At 42.4% G+C, this 18,033-nt stretch overlaps 1 protein-coding gene across 5 annotated transcripts in view; it reads left to right on the plus strand.

The window, feature by feature from the left end:
- PAXIP1 (PAX interacting protein 1) overlaps nucleotides 1-18,033 on the plus strand; it is a 59,564-nt gene that overhangs the window by 24,385 nt on the left and 17,146 nt on the right. For all 5 annotated transcript variants that reach the window (XM_050784886.1, XM_050784887.1, XM_050784888.1 and 2 more), the window contains 6 exons: nucleotides 3,028-3,663; nucleotides 10,475-11,225; nucleotides 11,722-11,816; nucleotides 15,613-15,708; nucleotides 16,947-17,084; nucleotides 17,666-17,787. In XM_050784886.1, coding sequence (XP_050640843.1) covers nucleotides 3,028-3,663; nucleotides 10,475-11,225; nucleotides 11,722-11,816; nucleotides 15,613-15,708; nucleotides 16,947-17,084; nucleotides 17,666-17,787 — 1,838 coding nt within the window. The remainder of the gene's footprint in view (nucleotides 1-3,027; nucleotides 3,664-10,474; nucleotides 11,226-11,721; nucleotides 11,817-15,612; nucleotides 15,709-16,946; nucleotides 17,085-17,665; nucleotides 17,788-18,033) is intronic.

Here is an 18,033-nt window from a genome sequence, read left to right on the forward strand (position 1 = left end):
AGCTGACTATACACAAAAATAACATTTCTTTTTAAGGTAAATGTTTGTTTTTATTTTTTTTAATGAGCATATAGCAAAAGCTTGTGCAAATGGCATAATAAAACTACCTTTTATATTCTTGAAGTTTAAAAGTTTCAAATTGAAAAGAATGAAAGAATTTATAACTTAAAACCAACAGAAACAGGGTATGGTTATTAGTTGTTGGGGAGAGGGGACATGGTTGACCCTTGAGGTCCTTAGCACTTCGTGAGTTAGAAGTTTTGAGGATACAAAATTTAGAATAATTTAGTTGATAAATTGGGTCAGGCAAAGGCATCTAAACATTGTTTTCCTCTTAAATCATCTTTGTTTAAACAGTTATTGTCTTTCAGTGATTAAAAACTACCTATCTTGTGAAAAGCGAGAGAAAACTTGAGTGAAATATAGTAAGACTGTTTACCTAAATGTTTTACTTAGATTTCCATAGGAAATAGTCAAGTTATTTCTGAAATGTGAAATGCCAGCATTCTATACAAACTAGGAACTCAAGAGCCTACTGGATCCCAGCTTTTTAAATGTGAAATTACCTTTTTCATATCCAAATTTTTCAGTGACTCCTCTTCATGGCGATAGTTTTGTTTTTTGGTATTTGCTAAAACAGAATTTAAAATAACTTTTTTTGTATTTTATTATTTCAACAAATATCTTTTTAACTTGGAAAAATAATATGTAAACCATATTACATATAGTCATATGTTATTCAAACAGATGATATTTTTGTATTAATTGGTTTGTAAATATTTTGCTGTATACCTGGACTTCATATTTTCCTAAAATAACTCAGGTTTTTCTGGGATGGGTAGTCCAGAAATTGAAAATCTCTAGTAGAAATTTATCATCTGGAGAGATTTATATAACATTTTATGCTTTTAAATATTTAAGAACAGCATGATTTTTAGGATAAAGAATAAAACATTTTATTATCAAGGGTATAGGTAAATTGGTGTACTCTTACATAGCTGTTGGAAGTGTGATTGCTATAGCCTTTTTGGGAAGGGAAGTGTAGTTATAGATATGAAACCTTATATCTGTATTTCTTTTCAAACCTCAACACCAAAACCTAGGAATAAGTCATAAAATATAACTCCAGTTTTTCATCGTAGTGAAACACTGGAAACAACTACGTGGCTAACACTGGGGGATGAACTAAGTTATACAGCTGTGCAACTGAAGAGGAAACTAAAAGCCTTTGAGACTATTGGGGAGATCTGAATAGGGCCTGAGGATGAGGTGAATCATAGTTCATTGTGCTGCTATGATAATTATGGTGATTTAGAAAATCTTTATCAATTTGAGATCCATAAACAAAGTCCAGGAGAAGCAAGATTTGTAAAAGGCCAGTTATTGAAGCTGGGTGACAGATACAAGGGATTTATTCCACTAGTCTCTAATTTGGTCTGTGTTTGAAAATGTACATAAAAAAGTTAAAAACAAAAGCATAAAAGTGTACATATTTTCATAGGAGGAGGTTGTTCACAATATATTAAGTGAAAAAGGAGCATTATAAAGTATTTGTTTACTATGACTATGTGTTTTTTCCCTTTGTCCTTTTAATATATGTACATACATATTTATAACAAATAATTTAAACTCTACCCTTAAAATGTTAATCGTGGTTCTCTCTAGTCAGTGTGATTATGATTACATTCATTTTCCTTTGCTTAGCTTCTTATTCATGGGTGTCTCCCATGACTAGGTTTTTCTTGTATTTTAAAAAGGTTTAAGAAAGAACAACCTCACAAACACAAGTTAAGTCACTGAGCCGTGTGCAGAGCTCACTGTTTGCAAGGATGTGCATCTCCCAGATGGACAATGCCTGGCGTTTGCCGCCAGGACTGAATGACAGCTGTCCTCCCTGTGCTGCTGCCCCATATCCCTATTGCGTGTGACTCTTATTCTACCCAGAAATTGCAAGTGCCGCCTTGGGGCTCCACAGCAGGACATGGAGTTGAGTTTAGGGCCCTGAATATGTGTTTGCTAGAGAATTGCTGTTATGTGTTAGGCTTTTAGAAGCACAGCCAGATTTACAAACTCATTTATTTTAAAGTTACTTTATTATCGTATTACTCTTACTTAACATTTTTAATTTATTTCTTCTTTCTTTGTTATTCCTTCCCTTGTGCCTTCCACATTCTGCACCCTTTACCACAGTAGAGGCCTCTGTTAACTTGCCGTACATACTACTCCGGACACGTCTTTTCCATTGGGCTGTATTTTCTGCTTTCGTTCTAACTGTGCAAATTGTCATCATTTGTGCCCCAGCCAAAGCTCACCTTTCAATGGGGCTTTCCTCGTGTCCTCCAGCTTACCTTGATGAGATCACCTTCCAATCTGTCACCGCATCATTCAGCACTGGTTTTATATTGTATTTGCATTCCATATTTAATTTCTCTTTAGAACCAAATTGTGAGCCTTGTTAGGTCAGAGACTTGTTGCATCCTTTGTGTCTCCATCCCTTAGTGCTGCTTGGCATATAGCATGAGCTCCATAAATACTGGATCTTGAATAGAGCTATCCTGTGCAAGTCAGCCAAGTCAGCCACACTCCATGAGTGTATGTGATGAAATGGTGGCACTCTGCCATGCCGTTACTTTACTAACTGTCGTGGAAAAGCAAGCTTCTAAATATTATCAGTCAATAAAAACTTAGGTAGCAATTATTCGCTTCCTAATTTTCCATAGGATTACTAGCTCTACTTTTGTACTTAAAATATCATTTTAAAAAGTTAATTTTAAGCGAAGTCTTTTAAGACTCCTACTGCAGGCATGAGACCTTCCTACGGTCACTGCTGTATGGTTCCTTTTAACTTTTGCCTCATGTCCTCTGTCTTAAAGATCAAACTTTCCTTATGTATAAAAGTGTAATAATAGTTGCTCAACATTTCAACTGCATTCCTCTCCTGAGTTTTTTCTAAAATGCATAATTGTAGGAAATGTGATAAAATTCACAGCTTTGTTTTGTGTGTGTGTGTTTCTGCTTTCCTCATAGGAGAAATACGAATGTGCTTTAAAGCGAGCAAGTATTAAAATTGTGACTCCTGACTGGGTTCTGGATTGCGTATCAGAGAAAACCAAAAAGGACGAAGCATTTTATCATCCTCGTTTGATTATTTATGAAGAGGAAGAAGAGGAAGAGGAAGAGGAGGAGGAAGTAGAAAATGAGGAACAAGATTCTCAGAATGAGGGTAGTACAGATGAGAAGTCAAGCCCTGCCAGCTCTCAAGAAGGGTCTCCTTCAGGTGACCAGCAGTTTTCACCCAAATCCAACACTGAAAAATCTAAAGGGGAATTAATGTTTGATGACTCTTCAGATTCATCACCGGAAAAACAAGAGAGAAATTTAAACTGGACCCCGGCCGAAGTCCCACAGTTAGCTGCTGCAAAACGCAGGCTGCCTCAGGGAAAGGAGCCTGGGTTGATTAACTTGTGTGCCAATGTCCCACCCGTTCCAGGTAACATTTTGCCCCCTGAGGTCCGGGGTAATTTAATGGCTGCTGGACAAAACCTCCAAAGTTCTGAAAGATCAGAAATGATAGCTACCTGGAGTCCAGCTGTACGGACATTGAGGAATATTACTAATAATGCTGACATTCAGCAGATTAACCGGCCATCAAATGTAGCACATGTAAGTCACTCAGAAAAAAATTTCAGTATTGGATTTTAGAATTGGATTTCACAGTCTATTTCAACGTAATTTATTGGTTTTGCTTTTTCAGACCAAATAACTTACAAGCAATATTTGTATGAGAACCTTTTTACTGTTGTGTGTGTGTGTGTGTGTGTGTGTATATATATTTTTATTTATTTCAGGGTCATTGAAAAAAAGGTAACTGTACGTTAAGTTGAAGATTTAAAGCAGGTGAGTAGAACCAGGACATCAGTGATGGCGTACTATCCCTTGAAGGGTTTCTACTCTTACTTAGTTTAAAATTAGCAATGGCACCAAAGAGAATAATGAAGTTTACCAGCTGTACCTGATTTGCTTATAATGAACTTCATGATAGTAAGTAAATAGCACAAATTCATGCATTTGTTGAAGAAGCCTTGATTTCAGGTTACAGTTTATATAGCATGGAGCTTATTGATACAGAGTGGATCTTAAGTTTTGTTGCTGTTGTTTTTTGTTTTTTTGTTTTGTTTCGTTTTTGTTCTTGTTTTTTTTGAGATGGAGTCTCACTCTGTCGCCCAGGCTGGAGTGCAGTGGTATGATCTCAGCTCACTGCAACCTCTGCCTCCCGGGTTCAAATGATTCTCCTGCCTCAGCCTCCCGAGTAGCTGGGATCACAGGCATGCGCCACCGTGCCTGGCTAATTTTTTTTTTTTTTTTTTGTATTTTTAGTAGAGACAGGGTTTCACCATGTTGGCCAGGCTGGTCTTGAACTCTTGATTTCTAGTGATCCACCCACCTCGGCCTCCCGGAATGCTGGGATTACAGGTGTGAGCCACCATGCATGGCCTTAAAAGTTTTAAGTAGATATATTTCTATTTAAGACAGAAAGAAGGTAGTTGAGGTGGTATATTGGCCACTCTTTGCATTTTTCTGGGCACTGGAGATAAAATTGTAAATAAGAAAACCAATTTAGGTAGAGAAGACATACAGTAAGAGGAGAAATATGAACAGACGCACTGTTGATGGTGAAAGGTGTTTCGAAGAAAATAATCAGGGTCCCGTAATAGCAGGTGAAGGGAAGGAGGCTGTTTTAGACGAGATGATCAAGAAGGACCTCAGGCAGGAGGTGACTCAGATCAGGGTTGAATGACAAGGAAAGGCCATGCAAAGAACTGAGGGCACAGAGTTCCCAGGCAAAAGGAAGACACAAATGTGGGCATGAATTTGCTGAGTTCTAAGAAAAGAAAGTTAATAAAATTTGAACTGCATAAGGTGAATGAGTTCTAGGAAGGATTTAAAAGGGGCCTTGCCATATAGGGCCATAGTGAGGAGTATGGACTTTCTTGGAAGGAAGCCACTGGGTTTTGAGTTGGGCTGAGATGCACTCTGATAGGTATTGTGTAAACAGTGGATCGTAGAGGGGCAAGAGTGAAGCAGAGAGGCCCCATAAGAGGATATAGAGGTGGAGTTTGAGAGAGAAAAAAAAAATGAATGGGAGGATCCAGCTTTCTGGCCTGAGCAAGTGAAGGAAGTTGATGCCGTTTCAGAGATAAGGGACACTGGGAAAGCTGCAGGTTTGAAGAATCCAAGTTTCTTTTCAGATGTGTTGGGTTGGAGGTATCTGATCCATGCAGGGGCTGTCTGCTACACGGTGGAACCAGAGGAAACAAGGCTGACTGAAGCTATGGAGGTAGATGTGAGGATGTATAGTAGGCGGGACAGAGCAAGAGGAGGGTCTGGGACCAGGTCCTGAGGAGCCCCACCATTGAGAGCCAGCTGGGCTGTTCCATCTGATGGTGACGCCCCATCTGCCGCTTCACCTTGTTCTGGACACTTTCATTTCATAATAACACTTCAAAGTCCCAGAAAAATGGCTCTGCATATAGGAACAGCCTGAAGCAGGATCCAGTATTCTCCACATCCACTTTCAGTAGAAAGGCTTGATGTTGATGAAGTGGGGAAATTCAATATGGCGTAGGCGTAAGGTGATGTTGACAAACAATGACCATTTTATTGGGTGTGATAATAGCAGTGGTTTAAAAAGTGTGTAGAAATGCTGTGGGACAGACAAAATCCTTGTCTCACCTCCCCTCCACCTAAGCAGCAGGTATTAGTAGTACACGATTCTTGGGATGATGGCAGCGGTTGGCTGGCATCCAGAATAAGGTAGAGGCAAACATGCCCTTTAGATGTTGGACAGCAGACAGTTAAGATGGTGGGGGAGAAGATGAGTAGAGAGAGAAGATCATCGGGTTTGAGGAGATTAGATTTTCAAATAGTTGATTAATAGATAGGGAAGACATTCTTTGTACACATTGGGTTTCTGGCTTGAGAGGTGGGTACCTGATAAAATGCCTAGCTGGCATTCCTCAAGTCCTGGGTGGTGACAGTGCCTTGTAGCTGAGCAGCAGCTGCCTGTTAGAGAGGGGTTCTCGGGCCTGCTTCGGTGCCCACCACTCCATGCTACCTTGCTGGGTCCTGGAGGAAAACAGGCCTGCCACTGACCATAGGTCTTGGGGGTGGTTGGGAATGTGTGGCTGAGGAAATGGGGAGAAGGCCACCAAGATGAGGAGGTCCAAGAGCTTCTAGGCCAGGGATTGTCCAAATGGGTCCCCATGAGAGCGCTGGGGTCAGCCAAGTTTAGGGAAAAGGTAGATGCACAGAAGGAGCAGCTCCAGCACCGCCCAGTGCTGAGGTTTCCGGCCCTGGTCTCTGCGCATCCATGTCCAGGCAGGTGGGCGGGATAAAGCCACAGGGCACAGTCTCAGCCACAGAGCAGCAAAGTGACGATCACACAGTCGTCCTCAACCAGGACCAGAGGATGTCGTGACAGGTAGAAAGTAAAGGCCATAAAGAATGATAGGCTAGAGACAAAGAGAATTCTAGCATTTTTGACCTCAGACATGAGAAGAGTGATGATACTGCTGAGGTGGAGGAATTGAGGTGACCAGTCCTGGCAGGAAGACTGGGACCACACAGTGGACCTGTCCTGTCAGCAGTGGGGTATGTGGGACATGGGCCATAAAGATCTCTCATAGGGTTGGTGTGAGGAATCATGGATGAAGCCTCTGGCACTTTGAGAAATGCTACTTTCTCACTTCCTTTAGGTGAGAAATTATGGACAGAAGTCATCCATTTGAAATAGGAAATGTTCTTTGCTCTTCATTTATTTGTGGTGTCAAAAAGTGTTGGTCAGTTACTGCTGGTTAGTTACTACTTATTCCTAATATATATGTTTTGGTTGTTTTTTGAGACAGAGTCTCACTCTGTCGCCCAGGCTGTAGTGCAGTGGTGCGATTTCTGCTCACTGCAACCTACACCTCCCTGGCTTAGGCGATTCTCTTGCCTCAGCCTCCTGAGTAGCTGGGATTACAGGTGCCCATCACCATGCCCGGCTAATGTTTATTTTTATTAGAGATGGATTTTTGCCATGTTGGCCAGGCTGGTCTTGAACTCCTGACTTCAGGTGATCCGCCCACCTCAGCCTCCCAAAGTGCTGGGATTATAGGCCTTATGTTTTTCAAATACAATGGATGTTGGTTTAAATATAAACTTCCGGCCGGGCATGGTGTCTCAAGCCTGTAATCCCAGCACTTTGGGAGGCCGAGATGGGCGGATCACGAGGTCAGGAGATTGAGACCATCCTGGCTAACACGGGGAAACCCTGTCTCTGCTAAAAAAAATACAAAAAAACTAGCCTGGCGCGGTGGTGGGCGCCTGTAGTCCCAGCTACTCGGGAGGCTGAGGCAGGAGAATGGCGTAAACCCGGGAGGCGGAGCTTGCAGTGAGCTGAGATCCGGCCACTGCACTCCAGCCTGGGCGACAGAGCGAGACTCCGTCTCAAAAAAAAAAAAAAATATATATATATATATATATAAATAAATAAACTTCCTTAAGTTTGTATTTGGATATAGAGACAAAATAATTTACTTTGAAACGGAAAGAATTGACTGCAGTAGGGGTTTGAGCACATCTCTGCAGTGGAAATTGTCCTTAGGAGATAAATTTGGTATACTCAGCTGTGTGCTCTAGCGGTGGAAAACGGAGAAGGCTCCATCCATTTCTAGTGAGTGAGTGGATTTGGTCACTAGTGAGAATCGCAGAGGTTTCTGAGAGACTTTCGTCAGTGCAAGAGAACATAAGGACATTTTACTGCTAGATGTGAGGAAAATGACTTTTTGAAACTTTAGAAATATGAGACAGATTTAGTTGAACTAATGTTGGTTGGGGGGGCGTAACTTACCATCAAAATCCTGTTTAAATTGCAAATTTATAGTGGTTAGAAGCCATGTGGTGTGTATCATAATGCATTCTGTATATGGAATTCAGTAACTCAGTATTAATGTAGTATAAATGAGGATTATGACAGTTGTAATGGAAAAATTTTAACTTGACATTCATTCAGAAATGTTTGTAGTATAGCACAATTATGTAATTGAGCAATTAAGATTCGTTTTCATACGTTCTTCAGGACTAACGTGTTTCCAGCCAGAGGCAGATCAGATGGTTGAAAAAGTGATCAGATGAATGTGGTAGGGGTTTTGGGTGGCATCTCGATGGCTGGTCTTGCAGATGCCTTCTCTTCAGTCAGGCCTGCACCTCTCGCTGCCTCAAGTGGAAAAGGTTCCAGGCCAATGGCTGTCTTCATTTCTAGCCGGGACTCTCATCCTGAATCTCCATCTGTTCTTCTCCCTTAATGGGCTGGGTTAGCAGTGGACGAGGACCCATCTTAACTGAAGCCTGTAGTAGAAACAGCTCCTGTCCCACCCAGGCCTCCCTCAGCCCTCTGAGATCAGATGGAGCACTTTCTGCAGGCAGCAGACCCTGCTGAGTCCTCGTGGCCAATCTGAAAAACAGGAGCCTCTGGCCTCTGTTCTGTCCTGATGTCTGCTGCTGTGTTTGTCTAGGTCCTGTGCCCCTTCCTGAGCTCCCTTTCTCCTGGAGTTGGCAGGTGTCGAGGCGCGGGGAGCAGCATGTGGTGAATGACTGGTTCAGCCCTGTCCACCCGCAGATGGGCATTTATTTCTTTACTATCCCTCAGAGTTCCATGGGCTGTTTACATATGAGGGTAAAAGAGTAATATGTGTACACAATTCAAAAATTCAAATGATACCAAAGGACAGAGTGAACAGTTAAACTCTCCGCCCCCTCCCACCCCTCATTGCTGTTTACCTTCTCAAGAGGCAGCTGCTATTTCCAGCAGTTTGCCGTGTAGGGCTCATGGCTGGTGCCCACCAGGCAAGCAGGTGCCCCACACATGCATGCTTCTCTAGGGGGTGTTCGCACAGCACCAAATGCTGCTGGGCTCCGGGGGATGGCATGTCATGGGGTGAATTTTCCCCTCTTCTTTTCTGGATTTTTAAAAATACTTTTAAATATGGAGATGAAACAGTTGTCTTATTATTTTGTTTAAAAGACATTTTTCTGCTTAGAGTTCCACTCAGGTGTTTCTGAAGTCTTGAATCTCATAGAGATGTTTCATACATAAGGTGATTCTAAAGATGGTTGTACCTAAGCTCTTGATTTTGACTCATTTCAATTCTAAATACAATTATTTATCACTAAACCCAAAATCTGTTACCCTTGCAGGTCATATAACCTTTGCAATTTGGAGTCTGTTTAAGTGAAAGATACATGTTAGAATATGTTTGAGATTTTGTTATAGTTCTGATATGTGTTAAAATCAAATTCCTAGAATTTTGTTTACATTTTAAATGCTTTTATTAGGGTTAAAAGTTATATGGATTGAGTTTAGTAAAATCTGTTTTTACTGATTTCCATGACCATAAGAAGTTGGTTTCAAATTTTTGTTGCTTGAGCATGTGGAACAAAATTCATTGTATAACATGTATCTTTTGTTGTATTCAGTACACTATAGGATATTAAAAAAATAACTTGCTCTTCTTGGTGGGCATCTGCTGGTCACCGTCCTTCTCCTACTCCTCAGTGTACGCAGAACTCTCAGCCTATTCCCTGTCATTGTGAAGCAGAAAGAGCTAGAAAACAAAGAGTCTGGTTTGAATTCTTTTTTTCTAGCTTGAAATATTTTTGTCCCACATGAAGAACTCAGTCATTTTTGAGGAAGCATCGTTTCCCAACTCTAATGATGAGTTCTTAGTTGGGAGAAACATCACCATTGAAACAGCTCTGGTGGTGTCTTAGCTGGCCTCCTTTTCTGAAGAATGCCAGTGTACATAGCAAGTTGACAGTGGAGCGAAGGGCTCTTGGAGTCACAGCTTAGGTCATGCTGCTTTCATCAGGAAGGTGATTCACTGAGAACCTTTCTTTACTAGACTCTGGGCTGTAAGACAAGAGGAAATGGGAAGTGGCAGCTGTGGCGAGAAGGTTTGAGGTGAAGCTGAACCTGATTACCAGATGCTTTCACCACCTGTCATTCCTCAGTGCATTCCTGGGCCAGGAGAGGGTCTGCGGAGCTGATGTGGGCGATGGGCAGTGGAGAGGCGCTGCGGACAGTGCAGGGAGCACCGAGGCTTAGCCTCCACTTGTGCACAGGACTCACACGCCTTGCTCTGGCAAGCACATCAGCCGTCTGAGTCTTTGTCACTTTAATTCGTTAGTTTACTCCATTTTACTAACGTAGTTTCAAATTTTGGTGGTCTCAATATGTGAATGTACTTTATGATATTGGTGTTACAAAATAAATACAAAAGAAAATGCAGTATTATTTTGAAGTTTCCAGTCATTTGCTGTGTCTGCTTGGTTGAATATTGTTAATAAATAGGATGCTATTATTCTCATGACTAAGAAATTATCATTCTTCTGTTTCAGGAACTACTGATAATGTTTCACCTAACTTGTTTTGTAGATCTTACAGACGCTTTCAGCACCTACGAAAAATTTAGAACAGCAGGTGAATCACAGCCAGCAGGGACATACAAATGCCAATGCAGTGCTGTTTAGCCAAGTGAAAGTGACTCCAGAGACACACATGCTACAGCAGCAGCAGCAGGCCCAGCAGCAGCAGCAGCAACAGCACCCGGTTTTACACCTTCAGCCCCAGCAGATAATGCAGCTCCAGCAGCAGCAGCAGCAGCAGCAGCAGCAGATTTCTCAGCAACCTTACCCCCAGCAGCCACCACATCCGTTTTCACAGCAGCAGCAGCAGCAGCAGCAAGCCCATCCGCATCAGTTTTCACAGCAGCAGCTACAGTTTCCACAGCAACAGTTGCATCCTCCACAGCAGCTGCATCGCCCTCAGCAGCAGCTCCAGCCCTTTCAGCAGCAGCATGCCTTGCAGCAGCAGTTCCATCAGCTGCAGCAGCACCAGCTCCAGCAGCAGCAGCTCGCCCAGCTCCAGCAGCAACACAGCCTGCTCCAGCAGCAGCAGCAGCAGCAACAGCAGATTCAGCAGCAGCAGCTCCAGCAGCAGCAGCTCCAGCGCATGCACCAGCAGCAGCAGATGCAAAGCCAGACGGCGCCACACTTGAGTCAGACGTCACAGGCGCTGCAGCATCAGGTTCCACCTCAGCAGCCCCCGCAGCAGCAGCAGCAACAGCAGCCACCACCACCACCACCTCAGCATCATCAGCTTTTTGGACATGATCCAGCAGTGGAGAGTTAGTAATGGAGATTTTTTTTTTTCCCTCTCTCCTAAAAGTCTTGTACTCACATAAATGCTTTGAGAGTGTTTGAGTGTGGGGTAAGGATTCATGTCAACACAATTATTACAACATGGAGAGTGTGAGTCTCATACCTAACAAAGAATATCGTTACCATGGGATAATTATGCTTTCTTTTGTACTTTGGGACATCATATGCTGAAGTGAATATTGGTGTCCCGTAGAACACCTAGGCTGCCACAGGGACTCCTTCAGGGTATTTAATGGCCAGGCATAAGTTACGTTGGTTTCAGTTTTTAACGATTATTTGATGTAGACAGATAACTAGTATCTTTGTAGCAATATTCCCCATGCACTCTGATTACTGGTAGATATGTCATGGTCAAGACTGATTAACATAACAGAATCACATTGCAAGGCACCACTGTTTAACTTTTGTGCAAGCATATTCATAGGGTTTTAATTTTCTTTTTCTTGTATAATTTTACTCTAGTTCCAGAAGAAGGCTTCTTATTGGGATGTGTGTTTGCAATTGCGGATTATCCAGAGCAGATGTCTGATAAGCAACTGCTGGCCACCTGGAAAAGGGTGAGATTGTGCCTGGAGGAAGGACGACTGTATCTGAAGATGCTTCTTTCTTATGTAGATGTAACTATGTTCACTTAGCTGCATTCACTGAGCTGCACCTACATGTGTTATAAATGTGTGATGGGCATTTTGATTAACATTCCCTGTGGCCTCAGGCACAGCACTTTTCTGGGCATCAGTTTTCTCAGCTGTTAGATGAAGATGGTAGACTTCTTATTTTTTCAGCTTGGAAATTCCAAGGGGCACTAATTATATGTGTATAATGGGGACGATGGGAATAAGTTCAGGTTTTTGGTGTCCTGGGAGAGGGACCATTAATTTGTGTGGATCTCAGTCATTTCTCTTTCTCTAGAGGTAACTGTTAGAAAATCCCAAAATCTCTAGGACCTCAACTTCTTCCAGCCCAATTGTGAAACTGGAGTTAATTTAATTATTTATTATTTTGCATGGTGGCCTTTAAAGAAAAGAAATACTTTTTCTTGCATTCCCCAAAACAAAACTGAGTCAAAAAAAATTTTTTTTATAAAAACTGAGTTTAAATGTGCCTCTCATATATCTTGAATGTGCTTCACTATAAACATCTCTAGTGCTTAAACCCCACCTGTGTGCCAAGCATGCTGCAAGACCTAGGGAATATGTGGGAAATCACAGACGGAGAAAACCAAAGAGCAGTGCGAGAGGCAGCCACACAGCTAAGCAGAGGCAGGGTGGCAGATGCAGGCTGTTGTGAGAGCCTGAGAAAGGACCTTCACCCATCATGTGGGGTGATGTGTTAAGAAAAGACTACTGGGGCCGGGCACGGTGGCTCAAGCCTGTAATCCCAGCACTTTGGGAGGCCGAGACGGGCGGATCACGAGGTCAGGAGATCGAGACCATCCTGGCTAACATGGTGAAACCCCGTCTCTACTAAAAATACAAAAAAAATTAGCCGGGCGAGGTGGCGGGCGCCTGTACTCCCAGCTACTCGGGAGGCTGAGGCAGGAGAATGGCGTGAACCTGGGAGGCGGGGCTTGCAGTGAGCTGAGATCCGGCCACTGCACTCCAGCCTGGGCAACAAAGCCAGACTCCGTCTCAAAAAAAAAAAAAAAAAAGAAAAGAAAAGACTACTGGGAGAGGTGATTCCTGAACTGCTTATTATAGGATGAGTAGGAGTGAGAATTAGAGGGGAGGATTTTCCAAATGGTGTAGCACAGCCAAAGGCATGTGATTGGGGAAACTGACAGGAGGGTACAAAGGACGGTGCCTCAGTGGGATCCACAAGGCAGGGGTTGGGGCAGGAGCCAGGGCTGGCATGTCTTCCAAGACCTTGTTGATGCGCCATGTGGTGGAGTTTAGATGCAGGTGAAGTGATCAGCTGTGCATTTCAAGTAGTAAAGGGTTGAATCTGAAGGTGACCAGAGAGATGACTGTGGTTGGCTGAGGAAAGAGGCGGATGGCATGTGCTAGGGGGAGGGAGGAAGGGGGCAGTTCTGAGAAGGACAGCAGCAGAGATTTTTTAAAAGTCAGAAGTGTTTGAAGGCAGCACTGAGAAACTGTCTTGAGAAGTACGACAAAACTCAAAGATACCAAAGTTAGTGGAGGAAAGTTTGGGTTTTTTGTCTTGTTTTCAAGTTAAGGATTTATCCAAGAGGTCTAACATTAAATAGGAGCTTGGGAACAGAGAAAATGAAGGCAAGAACGTTATGAAAGAAAATACCTTTGCAGCTGAAGGCCATGTGCTCTCAGATAGAAAAGAAATATAAGGAGAGCCGTGATAAGGCAACTGGGAACGTTCACAATGCTGGTAGAGAAAACTGTTTTCTCTCAAAGACAAGCTCACTGGAGGGGAAACGTGGACACATCAGGAGTCAGGGCGATTTCGGGAGCCTCCAGTCCAGTGCGCGGGGGCCAGCAACGGAGCAGCTTCCTCCATTTTTGAGGGAAAATAATTTCCAACCTAAAATAACCTATAGAGCCTGTCAGTCCTAAGACTATGGAAGGAGGATATTTGTACACTAATGGTCGAAAATGTACCTCCGTTATATTCTTCCTTAGGAAGCCACTATGCCAGCAGAGAGTGAGACCTGGTAGCCAGGAAATGAGGCGTTTGACTCAGAGATGACGAGAGTTCCTAGGATGGAGGTGAAGGGAAACGCTAATAGATGAGAAAGTAGGTGTAGAGAGAACTAGACCTGGGACCGGAAGAGAGACTTCCTGGAGGAGCAAGCAAACAAAAACACTGGTGGATTCAGGAGAGACATGTACGGCTGACCCCTGAACAGTGTGGAGCCTAGGGGTGCTGATCCCCATGCAGTCAGAGATCTATACATCACTTTTGACTCCCCAAAGCCAGAATTACTAATAGCCTGGTGTTAACCAGAAGCCTTAGTGATAAACAGTCAATTAATGCATATTTTGTATATGTATTACCATATTCTTACAATAAAGTAAGCTAAATAAAAGAAAATGTTATTATGTTATTAAGAAAATCATACGAAAGAGAAAATATGAGTTACAGGAGACTCGCACTGTCAATTCCACCATATTCAATGACTAAGTCTAGACCATATTTAAGACTAGGGGAGTATACAGTAATTTGCAGACATACTATAAAACCGCCACATGTACATTTTTCATAGAGTTTGGGAATGAAATAGTGAAAAGTATATAGAAAACTAAGAAAAGGGCAAATTCTGGGGGGCTGGGATAAGGAAGTGATTAGCACCAGGGAAAACCAAAGTTTATACCAGAAAGGAACTCTCATCTTAGGCTGCCATATTAAGCCATGTGGCTGGGCTGCGTTAAGTCACTGATGACTGATGTAAACAAGAGTCTGGCTATAACCAAATCAGGAAGGCTTGAAGAGTGTGTGTTATGGTAGGGAAGGGTGTGCACTGTAGGAGGTCAGTAGATGGCCACGTAAACTAGAGAAAAGGAACGAATGTAAAGTGTTAGTAGAATATATTCATACTTTCGGAAGAAACAGCTTCAAGTGCTGAACGTGCTTCCGGGGAGTGAAAAGCAGGGATTGGCGAGGAACCTGTGGTTCTGTCCTGTGCCTCATTAAACTATATTTATGCTTAGCCGGAGGAAAAATAAACATGTACATCTTAAAAGTAGGAAGTGAAGCAATCGGTTTTTTAAGGGGGCAGGTCTTTTTAAAGTTTATATTTCACCCAATAGGCTGTCAAATTCTCCTTTTTCCGTGTACAATATTTTGAGTTCTGAAGAATGCCCGAGGTCGTGCAGCCATCACAGCCCGGATGCAGAGCAGTTCCTCGCCCCAGAAAAGCAGATCTGTTTTGAGAAGCAACTGTTGGGATTTACTAATTTCATTCTGATTTGTGTTTTATTTCCCTTTTCGAGGGAGGTGGATCTGCCCACCATAGACCTTTGGCAGTATCTGAAGATCTTTAGTAGTCGCGGCTAGGGGGCTGCTGCTGGCATAGGGTGGGTAGAAGTTGGGGACACTGCCAGACATCCTCCTCTGTACAGGACAGCCCCCACTTACCAGAACCCCCTGGTCCAGAGTGGCAGTTATGCTGAGCTTGAGAAACCCTGGAGTGCATTCCATTTTTCTTCTCTTGTTTCCTGGAAATTCAGATTAAATTTAGAGTACTGGAGTTCATTTTCATTATATGGTGCTGGGTAGAAAAGTCTGTAAGTAGAACTGTTACATGTCCTTAATACTTTGGGGAAATACATGATATAAATGTATGATAGAGTCTTTTAATAGCTGCCTTATTTGAAATTGGAATTCTCCTCTATTCTGAGTGATCGAAATTGATGACTGCGTTGGTCGGGTCTTTGTGTGTAGATAATCCAGGCACATGGTGGCACTGTTGACCCCACGTTCACAAGTCGATGTACGCACCTTCTCTGTGAGAGTCAAGTCAGCAGCGTGTATGCACAGGTAAGGAAAATAACCTTAGCAGCGACGAGGAGCAAGGTCTGGCATTTTTTATATGCAATCTTAAATGCTGGTGATTGATTGTTATTTTTGGAAAGGGGTTTTTTCTACCTCTGAAGATAGGAAAATTGCTTCTTCCTGTGATCAGTTCTTTGGTGGGATTGATACCTTTTGTGGGCACCGTTGTCTTTGAGCGATGGAGATAGAAAGGGATGTTCCTAGGTGGTGGTAAGAAAGGGCGGACAGGAGGCCGAGGTGAGCAGATCACGAGGGCAGGAGTTTGAGACCAGCCTGACCAACATGGTGAAATCCCGTCTCTACTGAAAATACAAAAATTAGCCGGGCATGGTGGTGTGCACCTCTAATCCCAACTACTCAGGAGGCTGAGGCAGGACAATGGCATGAACCCGGGAGGCAGAGGTTGCAGTGAGCCAAGATTTCACCACTGCACTCCAGCCTGAGCGACAGCGAGACTCTGTCTCAAAAAAAAAAAAAAAAAAAAAGAAAGGGCGGACACTCCCTGCAGTCACCATTCCAGCTGCTGTCTGCACAGTGAAGGGAGGCAGGATTCCGTACTGGTGTGTGACTCGCACAGAAGCGTGCAAAGACAGGTCCCTTACAGAGCTTTTCTAAACCTGCCGGGATGTGGGCTTTCTCCTGATATTACCTTCCTGTGCTCTCTGAAGTTTCACTTCTTTTCAAAAAATTATGCTTATTGTAGACAGATTATGTATATGTGACAAACGACCTCCAAGACACCCCTCTTAAAGAGGATAGCCGTTCACAGGGTCTGTTTTTCCAGTAAAAATGTGGAAATACTTCTGAGACTTTTTTTGTTTTCCTGTGGTTCATCTTAGGTGGATGGTTTTTTGTATTTTTTCTTATGTGCAGCCCTCTGTGTACCCTTATATGTGTGCCCTTACAGGGCACTTATAACTTTGGTGGTCCTACGTGTAATTTCACTCATCACTAACGTTATTTTTAAGATTGTCGTAGAATTTGTTGCTTTTGTCCTCAGTTGTAGACTCTAGTTTGCAGATGGATAGTAACATTTTTAGGTTGTATTTCAAATAACCAGCTACATGGTTTTAATTTGTTACTTCAATCAAGTGCTAGATGTCATGAAATTCTTTTATGGGGCTTCTAATGAAAAGGGCATTGTAGTTATACAACCATAGAATTTTCTTTAATCCTGCAGCAGAAAAACAAAAACAACACACCTATAATTTTATGTTTGACAGGCAATAAGAGAAAGAAAGAGATGTATCACTGCGCACTGGTTAAACACAGTCTTAAAGAAGAAGAAAATGGTACCACCGCACCGAGCCCTTCACTTTCCAGTGGCCTTCCCACCAGGAGGAAAGCCGTGTTCACAGCACGTAAGATAGAGTCCTCGCGTTCCATTTGTTAAGCCATCCTTCGACTTTGGCGAGTAATCGCTTGCTAGCACTTACCTGAGGCTCCCGCGCTGGCTTCCGAGTCAGAGCTTCTCTGTGTACTTTTGCCCGTTTTATAAGTGCCTGCTCATAAGAAATAGCTTGCTTTCTTTTAGTTCCTTGTAACAGTCACAACATTCTGCACATAGTAGATATTTAATGGATTCTCCAGTCTTTGACACTATTTAAAATCCAAAAATAAATCAGATGTCTTGTACCAAAGGCAGCCCCTAGTGGGTGGAACTAATCAATAGTTGTGGGTCCTCCCACCCAAATGATCTCAGCATTTCATGTTCATTCTTTTTCTTCTTCCCCATGAGGGATGTGTGTGTAACCTTTTGACCATTAATACAGTTCTGGTCTTGAAAGTTTTAGAAATGATATTACCAAATGTGTTCCATAATGCCAAAAAAATAGTGAAAAAATATATGTCAACTAAGAAGTAGAAGAAATAGTACTTGGTTTTGTTTTTTTGTTTATTTTGTGTTTATCTTATTTTCTCTTTTTTTTTTTTTTTTTCTTAGATTATTTCTGTGACTGGATTTGTTGATAGTGACAGAGATGACCTAAAATTAATGGCTTATTTGGCAGGCGCCAAATATACGGGTTACCTATGCCGCAGCAACACAGTCCTCATCTGTAAAGAGTAAGTCAATTTTTGAAACCGTTTTTAATCATAAATTTACACACAATATAGTGGCTATTTCAATAGTTGTGCATTTTTTAGTGTGCCATAGTTTTGTGGTAGAAATTTGTGGAAATCAAAGTCTGTTAAACAAAGTATGACAATGATATAGTAATGTTAGTAGAAATACCTAGAAAACATTTGAATTAATGAAATTTGAATTAACAAAACAGGAATAGGGTAAAAGTAAGACTCCTAGGTGGTTTT

Source organism: Macaca thibetana, chromosome 3, assembly GCF_024542745.1.
Source record: "Macaca thibetana thibetana isolate TM-01 chromosome 3, ASM2454274v1, whole genome shotgun sequence".
In the NCBI taxonomy this organism is placed as follows: Eukaryota; Metazoa; Chordata; class Mammalia; order Primates; family Cercopithecidae; genus Macaca; species Macaca thibetana.